General features: G+C 61.9%; 1 protein-coding gene across 2 annotated transcripts in view; it reads left to right on the top strand.

Annotated features, from left to right (window-relative positions):
• Positions 1-1,224: 1,224 nt before the first annotated feature.
• PLCB3 (phospholipase C beta 3) overlaps positions 1,225-13,784 on the top strand; it is a 13,911-nt gene continuing 1,351 nt past the window's right edge. Inside the window, exons 1-30 of one of the 2 annotated variants that reach the window (XM_024749110.1) lie at positions 1,225-1,298; positions 1,566-1,634; positions 1,724-1,864; positions 2,104-2,183; positions 2,294-2,347; positions 2,437-2,512; positions 2,620-2,720; positions 3,241-3,407; positions 3,490-3,636; positions 4,549-4,789; positions 4,994-5,078; positions 5,154-5,340; positions 6,131-6,336; positions 7,201-7,297; positions 7,378-7,462; positions 7,779-7,903; positions 8,206-8,360; positions 8,440-8,601; positions 9,261-9,360; positions 9,450-9,554; positions 9,786-9,877; positions 10,776-10,929; positions 11,015-11,050; positions 11,164-11,356; positions 11,794-11,935; positions 12,026-12,102; positions 12,215-12,304; positions 12,397-12,454; positions 12,729-12,815; positions 12,904-13,123. In XM_024749110.1, coding sequence (XP_024604878.1) covers positions 1,296-1,298; positions 1,566-1,634; positions 1,724-1,864; positions 2,104-2,183; positions 2,294-2,347; positions 2,437-2,512; positions 2,620-2,720; positions 3,241-3,407; positions 3,490-3,636; positions 4,549-4,789; positions 4,994-5,078; positions 5,154-5,340; positions 6,131-6,336; positions 7,201-7,297; positions 7,378-7,462; positions 7,779-7,903; positions 8,206-8,360; positions 8,440-8,601; positions 9,261-9,360; positions 9,450-9,554; positions 9,786-9,877; positions 10,776-10,929; positions 11,015-11,050; positions 11,164-11,356; positions 11,794-11,935; positions 12,026-12,102; positions 12,215-12,304; positions 12,397-12,454; positions 12,729-12,815; positions 12,904-13,107 — 3,519 coding nt within the window. In that variant the 5' untranslated portion in view covers positions 1,225-1,295 and the 3' untranslated portion in view covers positions 13,108-13,123. Of the gene's footprint in view, positions 1,299-1,565; positions 1,635-1,723; positions 1,865-2,103; positions 2,184-2,293; positions 2,348-2,436; positions 2,513-2,619; positions 2,721-3,240; positions 3,408-3,489; positions 3,637-4,548; positions 4,790-4,993; positions 5,079-5,153; positions 5,341-6,130; positions 6,337-7,200; positions 7,298-7,377; positions 7,463-7,778; positions 7,904-8,205; positions 8,361-8,439; positions 8,602-9,260; positions 9,361-9,449; positions 9,555-9,785; positions 9,878-10,775; positions 10,930-11,014; positions 11,051-11,163; positions 11,357-11,793; positions 11,936-12,025; positions 12,103-12,214; positions 12,305-12,396; positions 12,455-12,728; positions 12,816-12,903 lie in introns of both variants that reach the window. The other variant, XM_024749109.1, reaches the window with a different exon arrangement.

Genomic DNA, 13,784 nt, shown 5'->3' with positions numbered 1-13,784 from the left:
GGTTGTGGCTGAGGTCAGGAGCTGGGAGTCTGGCAGGGGTCCTAGTTCCCTGCTTCCCAAACCTCGGGACTCTGGAGCCATACTGCCTGCATGCAAATCTTGGCTCCTCTTCTTGACGTTAGGCAAGCTAGGTAGTCTCTCTGTGCCTCGGTCTTCTCACCTGTAAGCTGGGAAGAACAAGAGTGCAAACCTCATAGGTTGTTAGGAGGACTAAGTGAGCTCCTAGATATTGAGTGCTTAGACCCGAACCTGGCAAGCAGTAGGGGCAGCGTGAGGGTGAGCTGTTGTTACGACCATAGGATCGTCCACCAGTGAGCAGCATTTTGGGGTGGCACCAAGGTGAGGCAGCGTCTTCTCTTGGCCTGGGGCAGGAGAGTTCTACCTGGAGCCACTTGGTCACTTGGGCCCTGGCCGAGTCTAAGCCTCTGATGACACCACCCCTCCCCCACTGCTGCTGGTCCTGAGTCACACAGGGTGGCCCTCCTCAGAAAATGGGGCCGGTGCACCCTTTTCTACCCTCCTGCCAGCCAGGGCTGTTTGAGTGAGAACAGAATTCACTGTCTAGTCCTGAGGGCAGGGTGAGTCCCTTTCCGAGGGGACTTAGTCTGTGCTCTGTGAGGTGGGGTGAGCCTCGAAGCTGTGAGGCTCCAGTGGGGCGCAGGGTTGGGGGGGTAATGGACTTTGAAGCAGATGTAAGGGGTGGCTGGTCGTCATGGGGACCCGAGGGACACAGAAGGACCAGGGGGGTCAGGCGTCCAAACCCTCTTCTTTCATTCCATAAATATTCCCAAGGGGGCTGTGAGGGTTTCAGCCATCAGGGAGCTCTCAGACCTTATGAGGAAACTGAGCCCAGGCTTGGGGTCTGGGGGGGCCTCCCCAAGGAGGCAGGCCAGGTTTCAGGGATAGAGAAGGAAGGGAGAATATCCTCGCAAAGGAACAATGATGCAAAGACTGGAGATGGGGAAAGGGTAGTTAGTGGTCCATGTGACAGAGTCTTAGGGCAAGAGAGCAGTGGGGCTGGGAGGGGACTAGGACCTCAGCTTTGTCCTGAGGACTGCAGGGAGCCACAAAGGACCTGTGGGCTGGCTTGAGGCTTCGTTTTCGCTACTGAGAGAAAGACTGGGTGGGGTGGGGTGGGAGGGATGGCCCCAGGGTGTCCAGGGACCAAACCTGGGCGGCAGCCCTTACCCCCTGACCCCTGCTGTCCGTCTCGTCCCCAGGAGGCCTCCAGTCGGAACCTGGTAACTCTGCGCGTGGACCCCAGTGGCTTCTTCCTGTACTGGACAGGGCCCAACATGGTGAGGGCGGGTGCTGGTGCAGCTTGCTGAGGTCTAGGGCTCCCACCCCAGACCCCCGAAACCACCCCCAGCCCCCGCCCATGGGGGTGGGGCCCCGCTGCTGCCTGACCTCTCCCACGGTTCCCTGGACAGGAAGTGCTAAGGGCGGGGGCTGAGGCTGGGGCTCCTGCAGGGGGTGGACACTCCCTGGCCTGCGTGGGGAGCTTGGGGGCTCCCAGCTGTCACCCTGTAGCCTCTCAGATGTCCCCTGGCATCTGGTTTCCCCAGGAGGTGGACACACTGGACATCAGTTCCATCAGGGACACGAGGACAGGCCGTTATGCCCGCCTACCCAAGGTGAGTGATGGGGGCCCAGGACTCAGGATGGGAGTGAGGCCGTGGGGGATGGGGACAACCCTCTTCACCCTTGGCTCTCACCTACTCAGGACCCCAAGATTCGGGAGGTGTTGGGCTTTGGGGGCCCTGATGCCCGGTTGGAGGAGAAGTTGATAACAGTGGTGGCCGGGCCAGACCCGGTGAATACATCGTTTTTGAACTTCATGGCCGTGCAGGATGACACAGCCAAGGTGGGCTGGGATTGATGGCTCGGCCTGGGGGAGCTACAGCCTCACCTGCTGAGTCAGCCATCACTTAGTAGGCACCTGTTGTGTACTAGGCTGTCCTCTGCCCCTGTTTCCAATCATCCTCTTACAAAGTGGTATTTAAGCACTTAGTGCGCACCAGACCTAGTTCTGGGCGTGGGCTGTGGCTGGGCCAGCCCCTCTGTGCCCCCCTCACGCCCTCCCCCTGGATCCTGACCCCTCAGGTCTGGTCCGAGGAGCTGTTCAAGCTGGCCATGAACATCCTGGCTCAGAACGCCTCCCGGAACACCTTCTTGCGCAAAGCGTGAGCCCTGGGCCTGCCCCGGGGTGGCCGGGTTGGGGGGGGTGCATCGGGGGCAGGGGGGGTTTCAGGTAGCTGTTCCCAGGGCGTGCCCCTTCTACCTGTGTCCCCAGGTTCCCGAAGCTGAAACTGCAGGTGAACCAGGATGGACGGATCCCGGTCAAGAAGTGAGCGCCCCTTTCCCTCAGCACCTTCTCTGCTTCTCTGACCTTGGTGACCTTTGCCCCCACTAACCCTAACCCCTCCCATTGCTCAGCATCCTGAAGATGTTCTCAGCAGACAAGAAGCGGGTAGAAACTGCGCTGGAATCCTGTGGCCTCAATTTCAACCGGGTGAGGGGGCTGGGGCCGGGGGCCGGGGTTGGGGGGTGTCACAGTGGGCGCCTGCTCTTTGAGGGCTGGCTGTCCCTGGGTTCTCACCCTTCACTCCTGGCCCCTAGAGCGAGTCCATCCGGCCTGACGAGTTTTCCTTGGAAATCTTCGAGCGGTTCTTGAACAAGCTTTGTCTGCGGCCGGACATTGACAAGATCCTGCTGGAGATGTGAGCAGGGCTGGGCCTGCCTCCCAGCCCCCCATACGCCATGTCTGGCCTCTGCTGGCGTTCCTTCCAGTTCAAGGGAGGGGAATTGGAGCTGTCGGGGTCTCTGCGTGCTGGAGCTGTGCCTGTGCTCAGAGCTGCCTTGCCTGGGGCTCTGTCGTGGACAGTTCTATGCTGACCCTTGGCCGAAGTTGCTGTCATCTGTGCACACTGGGGCTGAGGACCCAGTGGCTCAGATGTGTTGTCGGTGAGGGCTGGAGCTGAGATCGGGTCCAGGATCTGGAAGCATGGTGTGGTGGGCCAGGCACTTGGTGGCTTCCAAAGCCCTTGCTGATACCAATGGCAGCACCAAATGGTTAGGAGGGCGGATGGGGAAACTGAGGCCCAGAGGGGCCAGCGACTTGCCCAAGTCCCAGTCAGAGGGTTCTGGAGCCAGACCCGGGCTTCTGACTCCTCGCAGGGTGAGGGTTTGGAGCAGGGGCTGGTGAGGCTCCAGCCCGACTCCACTTCCCGCCCCCTCCAGAGGCGCCAAGGGCAAACCATACCTGACACTGGAGCAGCTCATGGACTTCATCAACCAGAAGCAACGGGACCCGAGGCTCAATGAAGTGCTGTACCCACCTCTGCGGCCCTCCCAGGCCCGGCTGCTTATCGAGAAGTATGAGCCCAACCAGCAATTCCTGGAGAGAGGTGAGCCGGCGTGGGAGCTGGGGGCAAGGCGGGAGGGCCGCAGCTGCCCCTGCTGACCCTGCTGACCCCACCCCGCCCCCAGACCAGATGTCCATGGAGGGCTTCAGCCGCTACCTGGGAGGTGAGGAGAATGGCATCCTGCCCCTAGAGGCTCTGGATCTGAGCGCAGACATGACCCAGCCGCTCAGTGCCTACTTCATCAACTCCTCACACAACACCTATCTCACTGGTGAGCAAGCCCATCCTAGCATGACCTCTGCCCTCTGCCCTCTGGCCCTTAGACTGCTTCTGTCCTTTTGGGGTGGCCCCTGCTAGGGATACACGCCTGGAACAGACTGCCTGCCCTGGGGAGTGGGCTTCTGTGCATGGGTTTCTCGGGGTGGTCCAGGAGGCTTCCCCGGGGGAAGGGCTGAGGCCTGCATCTGCCCCGTGAAGGAACAGCCTGTGTGTGAAGGAACAGCCTGTGCGTAGGCCCGGGGGCAGGAGGCCCTTTGGTGCTCTTAAGCAGAAAGGCGGCTGAGAGGTGGGGTGGGGCAGGGTGGGGCGGGGACTGGGGCAGGGAGAGATGAGAGGGACCCAGGGGGCACAGAAGGAATGGGAAGAATTTGGACTGATCCTAAGTGCGTGGGAAGGCTTCTTGCAAGGTGTTTAGCAGGGGGAGGTGACGTGACCTGGTATGTTTTTAGAAGGATGAGGCCAGGTGCTTCGCAGAGATTGGATGGGAGGCGGGGAGGGGCCTGCTGTCCCCAGGAGGAGGTGATGGAGGCTGTTCCAGGGCAGCAGCGGTGGAGGGAGGAAAGGGAAGCGAGGGGCCATGGGGGTGTTGGGGCTGACTCCCTGGTTCAGGCTGGTGGGATGGGGGGTGGCGGGTGTTTATCTGAGAGAGGGTGAGACCTGGAGGAGGAACCAGCCTGTCAGCCAGTGCTGGTGGATGCCGACTCTACCCGGCTTTGGGACTTTGCGGGGAGATGGTGCTGGTTCCACAGTGAATTAAGGAGTGGTCAGAAGCTGGCCAGACAGAGCGTGGCAGGGCCAGGCCACCCCCGGGGCTCTGCGTCCCCAGCATGGCCCGGTTCAGTGCAGACCTGGGGAAGAGGGCGAGGCTGGCGGGGTGGCCGTGGTGACGGAGCCTCGCCCCCAGCGGGGCAGCTGGCGGGAACCTCGTCGGTGGAGATGTACCGGCAGGCACTGCTGTGGGGCTGCCGCTGCGTGGAGCTGGACGTGTGGAAAGGGCGGCCGCCTGAGGAGGAGCCCTTCATCACCCATGGCTTCACCATGACCACGGAGGTGCCGCTGCGAGATGTGCTGGAGGCCATTGCGGAGACCGCCTTCAAGACCTCGCCCTACCCTGTCATCCTCTCCTTTGAGAACCATGTGGACTCGTGAGTGGGCCCCTGACCCTGGGACCCCGATCCTGGCCTGGGGACCCCTGATGACCCAGAGACAACCACCTCACCATGGCACTGTTGGACTGCTCCTGTGAACTCTGACCCTGGGATCTTTCGCTGACCCTGCCGGCCTCTGACCTACCCTGGGGACCTCAGCTTCACCCCAAGAACCTCTGACCCCTGACCTTGGCCCCACAGGGCAAAGCAGCAGGCCAAGATGGCTGAGTACTGCCGCTCCATCTTTGGGGACGCGCTGCTCATCGACCCCCTGGACAAGTACCCGGTATGGGGCTCAGAGCCGGGGCGGGGCATGGGGATGAGGGCGCCCAGCAGACCCTGACCTGTCCGTGCCCACCAGCTGGCCCCGGGCGTCCCCCTGCCCAGCCCCCAGGACCTGATGGGCCGCATCCTGGTGAAGAACAAGAAGCGGCACCGGCCCAGCACTGGCGTTCCCGACAGCTCTGTGCGCAAGCGGCCGCTAGAGCAGAGCAACTCGGCCCTGAGCGAGAGCTCCGCCGTCACCGAGCCCTCCTCGCCCCAGCTCGGTACGGTCTTGGCCTGACCTTCGACCCCCGTCCTGACCCTAACCTCCCACTTCGCTGAGCTCAGCCCTCCCCCGGGGATCCCAACCTGACCTCCCTCCTCACCAAGCCGCTCACCACCTCTCAGCTGAGTATGGGACCTCTGACCCCTGACCCCAGGTGCTCACCTCACTGAACTTCACCCCAGTTGGATTTGGCTCCCTCCACCTCCTGACCTCTCAATCTCAACCTCCACCTCGCACCTCACAGAGCCCTCCCCCTCAACCAGGTTATGACTCTGAATGCTGACCTCTGACCTCAATCACCTCTGACCTAAACCACCTTTCTCCTGAGACCCCTACTGAGTCTACCCACCCAGCTGGTTCTAATTTCAGCTCACCCTGGACCTCTCACTTTACTGAGGTCCCGCTTACATCCGACCCCAGTGCTCACCTCACTAAGCGCCCTCACTGGGTGTGGCCCTCACTGAGCCCTGACTTGGAGCCCCACCTTGTCATCCTTTACCCCCACCGTCAAGGCTGTTGTACCCCAATTCTCACCCTTCTGAGCCACGCTACCTATCTCCCTGCTGGTTATAACTCTGCATCCTGATCTTTGACCTTTGATTCCTCTATACCACCGTTCGGTTTGATCCCATCCAGCTGCTGAGCTCCCCCCGTCCCCCAGCCACAGTGCCCTGAGAGTGCCCCTTGACTCCGTGAGTCGCCTCTACACTCTGGGCACAACTCCTCCTGGCTCCTATGTGTCTCTGTGTGCCCTGACCCCTGACCGCCTGTGGCCTTGTCCTCTGCAGGGTCCCCCAGCTCTGACAGCTGCCCAGGCCTGAGCAATGGGGAGGAGGCGGGCCTTGAGAAGCCCAGCCTGGAGCCTCAGAAGTCTCTGGGTGAGGAGAGTTTGCAGCGGGGCCCTGATGCCCTTGGATCTGCCTACCGTGAGGATGAGGAAGAGGATGAGGAAGAGGAGGAACAGACGGACCCCAAAAAGCCGACCACCGACGAGGTCAGGCCTACAGGCAGGAAGAGGGGGTGGCGGCACATCTTCACTTCCCAAGTGTTTGCTGAGCCCTGACTGTGCCGGGCACAGCACCAGGTGCTGGGTCCGCTCACGATCAGATGTTATCCCTGCCCTCCCAGAGTTCAGAGGGGGGTGTGTGTGGAGTGAGGGAGGGGTCTCAGATAAACAGGCACGGAAGCGAGTGTGAAATTGTGTTCAGGACGTGGGCCGGGAGGGGGAGTCAGACCTCAGCGGGGGTGTTGGGTGAGCAGACCTGAGGAAGAGGGAGCACCGTGCAAAGGCCCTGTGGCAGGGCCAGAGAGTGCAGGGGGAGGGGGCAGTGCAAGACGAGGGAGCGCTGAGTTTTGAGGAGAGAAGGTGACAGAAAAGGTCAATCATGAGATTGGGTTTGAGAGGGGCCCAGAGTGGGGAAGGGTGTGGGCAGCCATGGTCGAGCTCAGGTAGCAGGGGTTGAGTCTGAGGCTCTTGTGAGCCACCCAGTAGGAGATGGCAGGTGGTGGTTGGAAATGAGACTGGGGATGGAAATTTGGGGCTCATCTGCGTGTGAATAATTGAGCCCCTGGGGTTGGGTGAGGAGTTCCAGCCTCCAAGGATCAGGGAGATAGAAGGCAAACCAGGAAGGTGGGGTCCAGGGCACATCAGAGAGGCCCAGAGAGAAGGCTGCAGGGCAGATGGGACCAGGACTGACAGGCGTGGCCAGGCTGGGGTCTTTGCTGGGAGAACTGGGCAGTGTGATTGCAGGGCTGGGAGGAGGGTCAGTGCTTCCTTTGTGGTGGGGGGCAGGTGAGGGAACTTCCAACTGATGGCTGGGGGCCATGGGACCGCTGACCCTGCATTTGGGGTCCACAGGGCACTGCCAGCAGTGAGGTCAATGCCACTGAGGAAATGTCGACGCTTGTCAACTACATCGAGCCCGTCAAGTTCAAGTCCTTCGAGGCTGCTCGAAGTGAGTGGGGTGAGAGGTGGAGGACTGGGAGGGGGTCTGGCCCTGCCAGGCCTGACCCCCTCCCACTCCCCACCCCCCAGAGAGGAACAAGTGCTTTGAGATGTCATCCTTTGTGGAGACCAAGGCCATGGAGCAACTGACCAAGAGCCCCATGGAGTTTGTGGAGTATCCTTCCGCGTTGCTCGGGCTGGTGGGGTGGGGCTACTCACTCGGAGGCTGGCTCAGGTTGTTCTGACCCCACTCGTAGCACCTGTGCAGGATCCTGATGCTCTAGCACCCTGGTCTGGGTTTTGAGCAGGCCTGGCAGACTGTGCAGGGCCTAAGCGGAGAAGCGGGGGACTGGAGGGGCAGCTTAAGCAAAGGCGGGGAGGTGGGTTCACAGGAGCTGAGGATGGGCCTGGAGCACTGGGCTCGAGGCAGAAGGCGGGGCCGCCACCCGACGGGGCCAGTACCCGGCGTGGCCCCTGACTGCCAACCTCAGATACAACAAGCAGCAGCTCAGCCGCATCTACCCCAAGGGCACACGCGTGGACTCGTCCAACTACATGCCCCAGCTCTTCTGGAATGTGGGCTGCCAGCTCGTCGCGCTCAACTTCCAGACCCTGGGTGAGTGCTGGCCTGCCTTGACCTTTGACCTCTGGCCCCCCCGCCTCACTGACCTCTGCCCCATGACCCTGTTACTCTTGACTGAAGGGGCCTCTGACCGTCTAATCCCAGATCCCCAAACCCAGCCGAGACCGTGGCTGACCCTAACTCCTGACCTTGGCCATTCTTTCCCGAGTCTGGATCCTTGATGCCATTTGATCCAACCTGAACGACTCCTGGTCCCCCCTCTGCACGGCACTGTTCTTCCTGACTCCTGACCCCATCCGACCTGCTGACCCTTGCCCTCCCCCTGTTGCCCCCAGACGTGGCCATGCAGCTCAACGCGGGCGTGTTCGAGTACAACGGGCGCAGTGGCTACCTACTCAAGCCTGAGTTCATGCGGCGGCCAGACAAGTCCTTTGACCCCTTCACCGAGGTCATCGTGGATGGCATCGTGGCCAATGCCGTGCGGGTCAAGGTGGGGCCAGGGAGGGCTCAGGCCAGGGTGTCCTGGGGACGGGACTCTCAGCAGCCACCTCACCCTCCTGGCCCCCCAGGTGATCTCGGGGCAGTTCCTGTCCGACAGGAAGGTGGGCATCTACGTGGAGGTGGATATGTTCGGCCTCCCTGTCGACACGCGGCGCAAGTACCGCACTCGGACCTCTCAGGGGAACTCGTTCAACCCCGTGTGGGATGAGGAGCCCTTCGACTTCCCCAAAGTGAGCCCCGCACCTGTGCCCTCCCCGGCACTGGGAGCTGCAGCCCAGACCTGCCGGGCTCTCTTAGTGGGGGGACGGGAACCAGGAGCATTGGTGGCGGTTGGGGAGGTGGAGGTGGTTGTGCCCCAGCACCTCAAGGCTGGGCCTGTCACATCCAGGCCCCACCCCGGGTCCTGCATGTCCCAGCATCAGGCTCACACTCCCTTCCCTGTGTGGGGTGAGAGGAGAGGACAGGAAGCTGAGACAGCGGGAGGTCCCACAGCTCCCGTTGGCGCCCACCCCATCCCCCAGGCAGGAGGGACTTGCTCCAAGCTCACCCCAGCTTCTCCCTGCCCCCCAAACGGATGGGCCCTCTGCAGCCTGCTGGGGTGGGGTGGGGCCTCAGGCCCAGACGCATGCCAGTTTCTAAGCTGGCAGTGACCAGACCTGTCCCACCATAGCGATGCCTGGAGGGGTCCATCTGCCTGTTCTCTTGACTCAGGGCTCTGGTGGAAGCTGGTCATCCCTTTGGCGAGGTCACACAGGTGTGGGTCCACCACTGGCTCAGTGACGATGGTGACTGATGGTCAGTGGTTGGGTCAGATTGTCCAAGGGCCCACTCTGGGTGTCGGCCTTGGTGGCTGTGGTCAGCTACAGCTCAGACCAGTCTGGGCCCTCAGGTGGTGCTGCCCACGCTGGCTTTGCTGCGCGTCGCAGCCTTTGAGGAGGGTGGCAAGTTCGTGGGGCACCGGATCCTGCCTGTCTCTGCCATCCGCTCAGGTGAGGCCACCTGGGCTCTGGGCAGCGCGGGGGGCAGGGTGTGTGGGGACCTATCGGGGCGCAGCCACCTTGCCCTCCCGCCCTCCCAGGGTACCACTACATCTGCCTGCGGAACGAGGCCAACCAGCCGCTGTGCCTGCCGGCCCTGCTTGTCTACACTGAGGCCTCTGACTACATTCCCGATGACCACCAAGGTGAGCTGGAGGGAGCTGGGGCGGGGCAGGCCAGGCAGGGTGGGGACAAGGACACTACCAGGGCCTGGGAGTGGCTGAGACTGGTGGCCCCAACTGAGGGTGGTAAACAGAGCTGAGGGCGGGTTCTGTGCTCCCTCCGTCCCTCCGTGAGACCAGAGCCGGGGAAGGCTGGTCTGGAGGCTGGCTCCGGGGGTTCTGTCTCTGAGACCCTTGCCCTCTGCTCCCGCCCAGACTACGCAGAGGCCCTGATCAATCCCATCAAGCACGTCAGCCTGATGGACCAGAGGGCCAAGCAGCTGGCCGCCCTCATTGGGGAGAGTGAGGTGAGCCGGGTCAGGCCGGGGGCAGGCAGGAGGCAGCAGGGCTCAGGCTCACCCGGACCCTGGGGGCCCCTGGGGGTCGGGGTGTGGGTGGGGTAGGGAGGTGAGGGCTGACCTCTGGGCCCACCCCGCAGCCTTCTCTGCTCTCCTCCACCTGCACCGTCCCATGCCACTCCCAGCTGGTGGTCTGGCTCTTCTCCCCAAGTGGGGCTGTTCCCTGCCTGCTGCAGACGCTAACTTCATGCAGTTACCCACACCCACACCGTCCCTCCAACCTTGGGCTCCGCCTCCAACGCTGGCCTTTCCGCCCTGGTGCAGGGCAGCGTGGGGCTTCAGGGCTCCCTTGTTCAATAGGCTCAGCAGTCTCCCGTTACTCTCCACATTTTAAGGAGGTGGAAACCACCCCTTTTGCATGAGAAAGGCCTTCAGGACAGTCCTGGGCTAGAACTCTTCCTGCTGCCAGCCATCTGGAGGCCGGGGTGCAGGGTTCAGCCACAGCCGCTTCACCAGGGCATCTGGAAATCCTGGGAGCCGGGCAGTGGCTTCTGCGGGGAGGGGTCAGGAGCAGAGGCTCGCCGCAGATCTAGACCCGGTCTCACGGGGCCCTGCGGCAGGCAGGGAAGAGAGACGGCTGCCTAGAGCTGTTAGTGGGAGAGGCTGGTGCCCACTCTGTGGTCACTTCCTTCATTGATTTAATCAGGAGCTAAGCAACGAGGAAGATGAGCAGCTGTGGGCAAGGGTGGAGGGGGACTTGGAGAGGGGAGGAAACGGGGCTGGGCTAAGGCTTTCCGGAACAATCTGGAAGCTCCTAAGCATATGCAGTGAGGCCTGGCATCCTAGAGACGCGACCTCACGTTATCTTCTGGAAAGAGCATAGAGCATTCTACTTTCTTCCCCACAGGCTCAGGCTGGCCTGGAGACAAGCCAGGAGACCCAGTCTCAGCAGCCAGGGTCCCAACTGACCCCAAACCCCACACCCAGCCCACTGGACGCCTCCCCCCGCCGGGCCCCAGGCCCCATCACCTCCCCCACCAGCACCTCCCTCAGCAGCCCAGGTGAGGGGCAGCCTGGAGTGGGCGCAGGGACATAGCTCTGCTGCTGGCTCCTCCAGCTTCTGACAGACTTGCTTCTGCTCTCCAGGTCAGCGTGATGACCTCATTGCCAGCGTCCTCTCAGGTAGGGGGCAGGCCTGTTCTGGGGGGTGGGGCTACTCCTGGAGGGGGCAGCTGCTCCTGCAGGGTTGGTCTGCCCCAGCCCGGCCCGGCCCATCTTTGCTCTGCTGCCCACAGAGGTGGCCCCGGCCCCGCTGGATGAGCTCCGAGGCCACAAGGCCCTGTTGAAGCTCCAGAGCCGGCAAGAGCGAGACTTTCGAGAGCTACACAAGAAGCATCAGCGGAAGGCGGTTGCCCTCACACGCCGGTTGCTCGACAGCCTGGCCCAGGCCCAGGCCGAGAGCAGGTGCCGGCACCGGCCGGGTGTCCTGTGAGTGTCCGGCCTGCCTGTGTGCGAGTGTGCTGCGTGCATGGATGTGAATATGAGAATGTGTGTGCACGTGGGCTTTTGCACTAGGTGGGCGTGGAGGGACGGCCAAGCGCTGCCCCTTGACCCCAGGGAGGAGGGTTTGGTGCGAGGAAGACAGAGGAGTCTGGGTCCCACCCTCCCATCCGCCAGGTCCCTCCCATCCGCCAGGGAGCGATACCTTTTTTGAAGTCCCTGTAAGAGTGTGTTTCCAGAGGTTGTTGCCCAAACAGGCTCCCAACATTTGGGTGGAGCTAACGGGCCTCCTCATTGGCGTAACAGATCCCACCCCTGTGGGCTGGCATCTCCCATTGCCTGCTGGAGTATGCCCTGTCCCCCTGCCCTCCCAGCCCAAGTCCATGTGACGACCTGAGCATCACCCAGAGGGGTTCTCCCCACAGAGGCGGGGAGGACGAGAGGGAGGAGGAGGAAGAGGTGAAGAGGTATCAAGAGTTCCAAAAGAAGCAGGTGCAGTGTCTGCTGGAGCTGAGGGAAGCCCAGATGGACACAGAGGCCCAGCGGAGGCTGGAGCACCTGAGACAGGTGAGGGGGACGTGTGGCAGTGGGGGAGAGACTGCCTCCTGGACAGGCCTGTCACAGCCCGTGTCACCTGTTGGCCACCTGTGTCTGTAGGCTCAGCAGAGGCTCAGGGAGATTGTCATGGATGCTCACGCCACTCAGTTCAAGAGACTGAAGGAGATGAACGAGAGGTGAAGGCGGGGGATCTCATGGGCGGATGGGGGATCCTCCCTGGTGCCAGGAGGAGGGCAGATACCCCGGTCCTGCCATTGAGGCTTCCTCTTCCCCCACTGGCTCCTCCAGGGAGAAGAAGGAACTGCAGAAGATCCTGGACAGGAAGCGCCACAACAGTATCTCAGAGGCAAAGACCAGGGAGAAACATAAGAAGGAGGCGTAAGGGCATCAGGGCCGGGAGCCATTTGGGCGCTGGGCAGGCCGGGCCGGGTGCCTGGGCACTGAGCCCATCCTGCCTTGCTCCTGTGCAGGGAACTGACAGAGATTAACCGTCGACACATCACTGAGTCGGTCAACTCCATCCGTCGGGTGAGTGAAGTTCAGGTGCCACCCTAGCCCACCCCTGTTCCTTCAGTCATCGTAAACCTGTATCCTGGGGGCCAGCCTGGTGCTACGTTGCCCTAGAGGGATTTCTAGAACCTTTTCCTTTGGGTCTGGAAGGTTTGCTATAAGAGTCATCTCAGGACCCTGTGGCCACACAACTCCGGGAGCCTATGCCTGCCTGACTTCTGTGCCCAGGCAGAGCCCTGGGGTCCGAGCCCCTTCCTTAGAGACCCTTGGCTGAGCCCTTGCCCCCCCACAGCTGGAGGAGGCCCAAAAGCAGCGGCAGGAACGCCTTGTGGCCGCGCAGCAGCAGATTCTCCAACAGCTGACAGAAGAGGAGCCCAAGGTGAGGCCTTGGATGAGGGGCAGGCAGGCAGCAGGTAGGCAGGGCGCCGGGTGGCCTGGCTTTGCCTGTGATACTCTTCTTCCTGCAGCTGCTGGCCCAGCTGGCCCAGGAGTGTCAGGAGCAGCGGGAGAGGCTGCCCCAGGAGATCCGCCGGAGCCTGCTGGGCGAGACACCGGAGGGACTGGGGGACGGGCATCTGGTGGCCTGTGCCAGCAATGGTCACGCGCCTGGGAGCAGTGGGCACCTGTCCGGCGCTGATTCGGAGAGCCAAGAGGAGACTACGAAGCTCTGAACTGGCTGAGCAAGAGGTGGCCACCAGGCCAGGGTGGGCACTGGGAGGAGGGCAGGAGGCTAAGACACTAAATGCTTTTTTTTTTTTTTTTTAAACTTTTTATCTTTAGAAATTTTATTTTTTTAAACTGGGGCGAGCACCCCACACTAACTCCCTTCCTTCACCCTCCTGGGGCCCCTTTAATCCCCAGTCCCTCCTTCCTGCCCTCAGTCCTAGGGGAGGTGCTGGGTGGGTCACTGTGGGCCAGAAGGGCCTCACCCCCAGGACACCCACACCCTAGAGTGGGACTCATTTCCCTCGCTTCCCCAGGGAACAGTGGGTGGAGACTTCGAGCTCCGGGAAGTCGGGGTCACGTTCTTTCTCTATCCTTTGGGGATTTTTTTACATGAATAAAAGTGGATTTCAGGGACCCTGTGTGCAGCGTGGTTTGGGGTGGGGCAGTGCTGGAGAGGACTCGGGCCCTAGATCTGGCTCTGCTACTTCTGGAGCCTCAGTTTTCTCATCTATAAAATGGGATTGTGGGATTGAGGTCAGGCCCCCAACAAAGGGTTGCTGGGTTTCAATCTTGAGACCTCCTTGCCCAGGAACTGCCTGCAGATCTTCCCAGTGACCTGACATCAGAGGCCCTCTGGCCTCCCCCAGGCTTTCCTGCCTCTATGCCCTCTCCCCTTGGCTAT

This window comes from Neophocaena asiaeorientalis, unplaced genomic scaffold (genome assembly GCF_003031525.2).
Source record: "Neophocaena asiaeorientalis asiaeorientalis breed wild unplaced genomic scaffold, Neophocaena_asiaeorientalis_V1.1 scaffold43, whole genome shotgun sequence".
Taxonomy (NCBI): domain Eukaryota; kingdom Metazoa; phylum Chordata; class Mammalia; order Artiodactyla; family Phocoenidae; genus Neophocaena; species Neophocaena asiaeorientalis.
The sequence above is the reverse complement of the archived record's forward strand: the minus strand, read 5'-3'. Positions and strand labels throughout refer to the sequence as shown.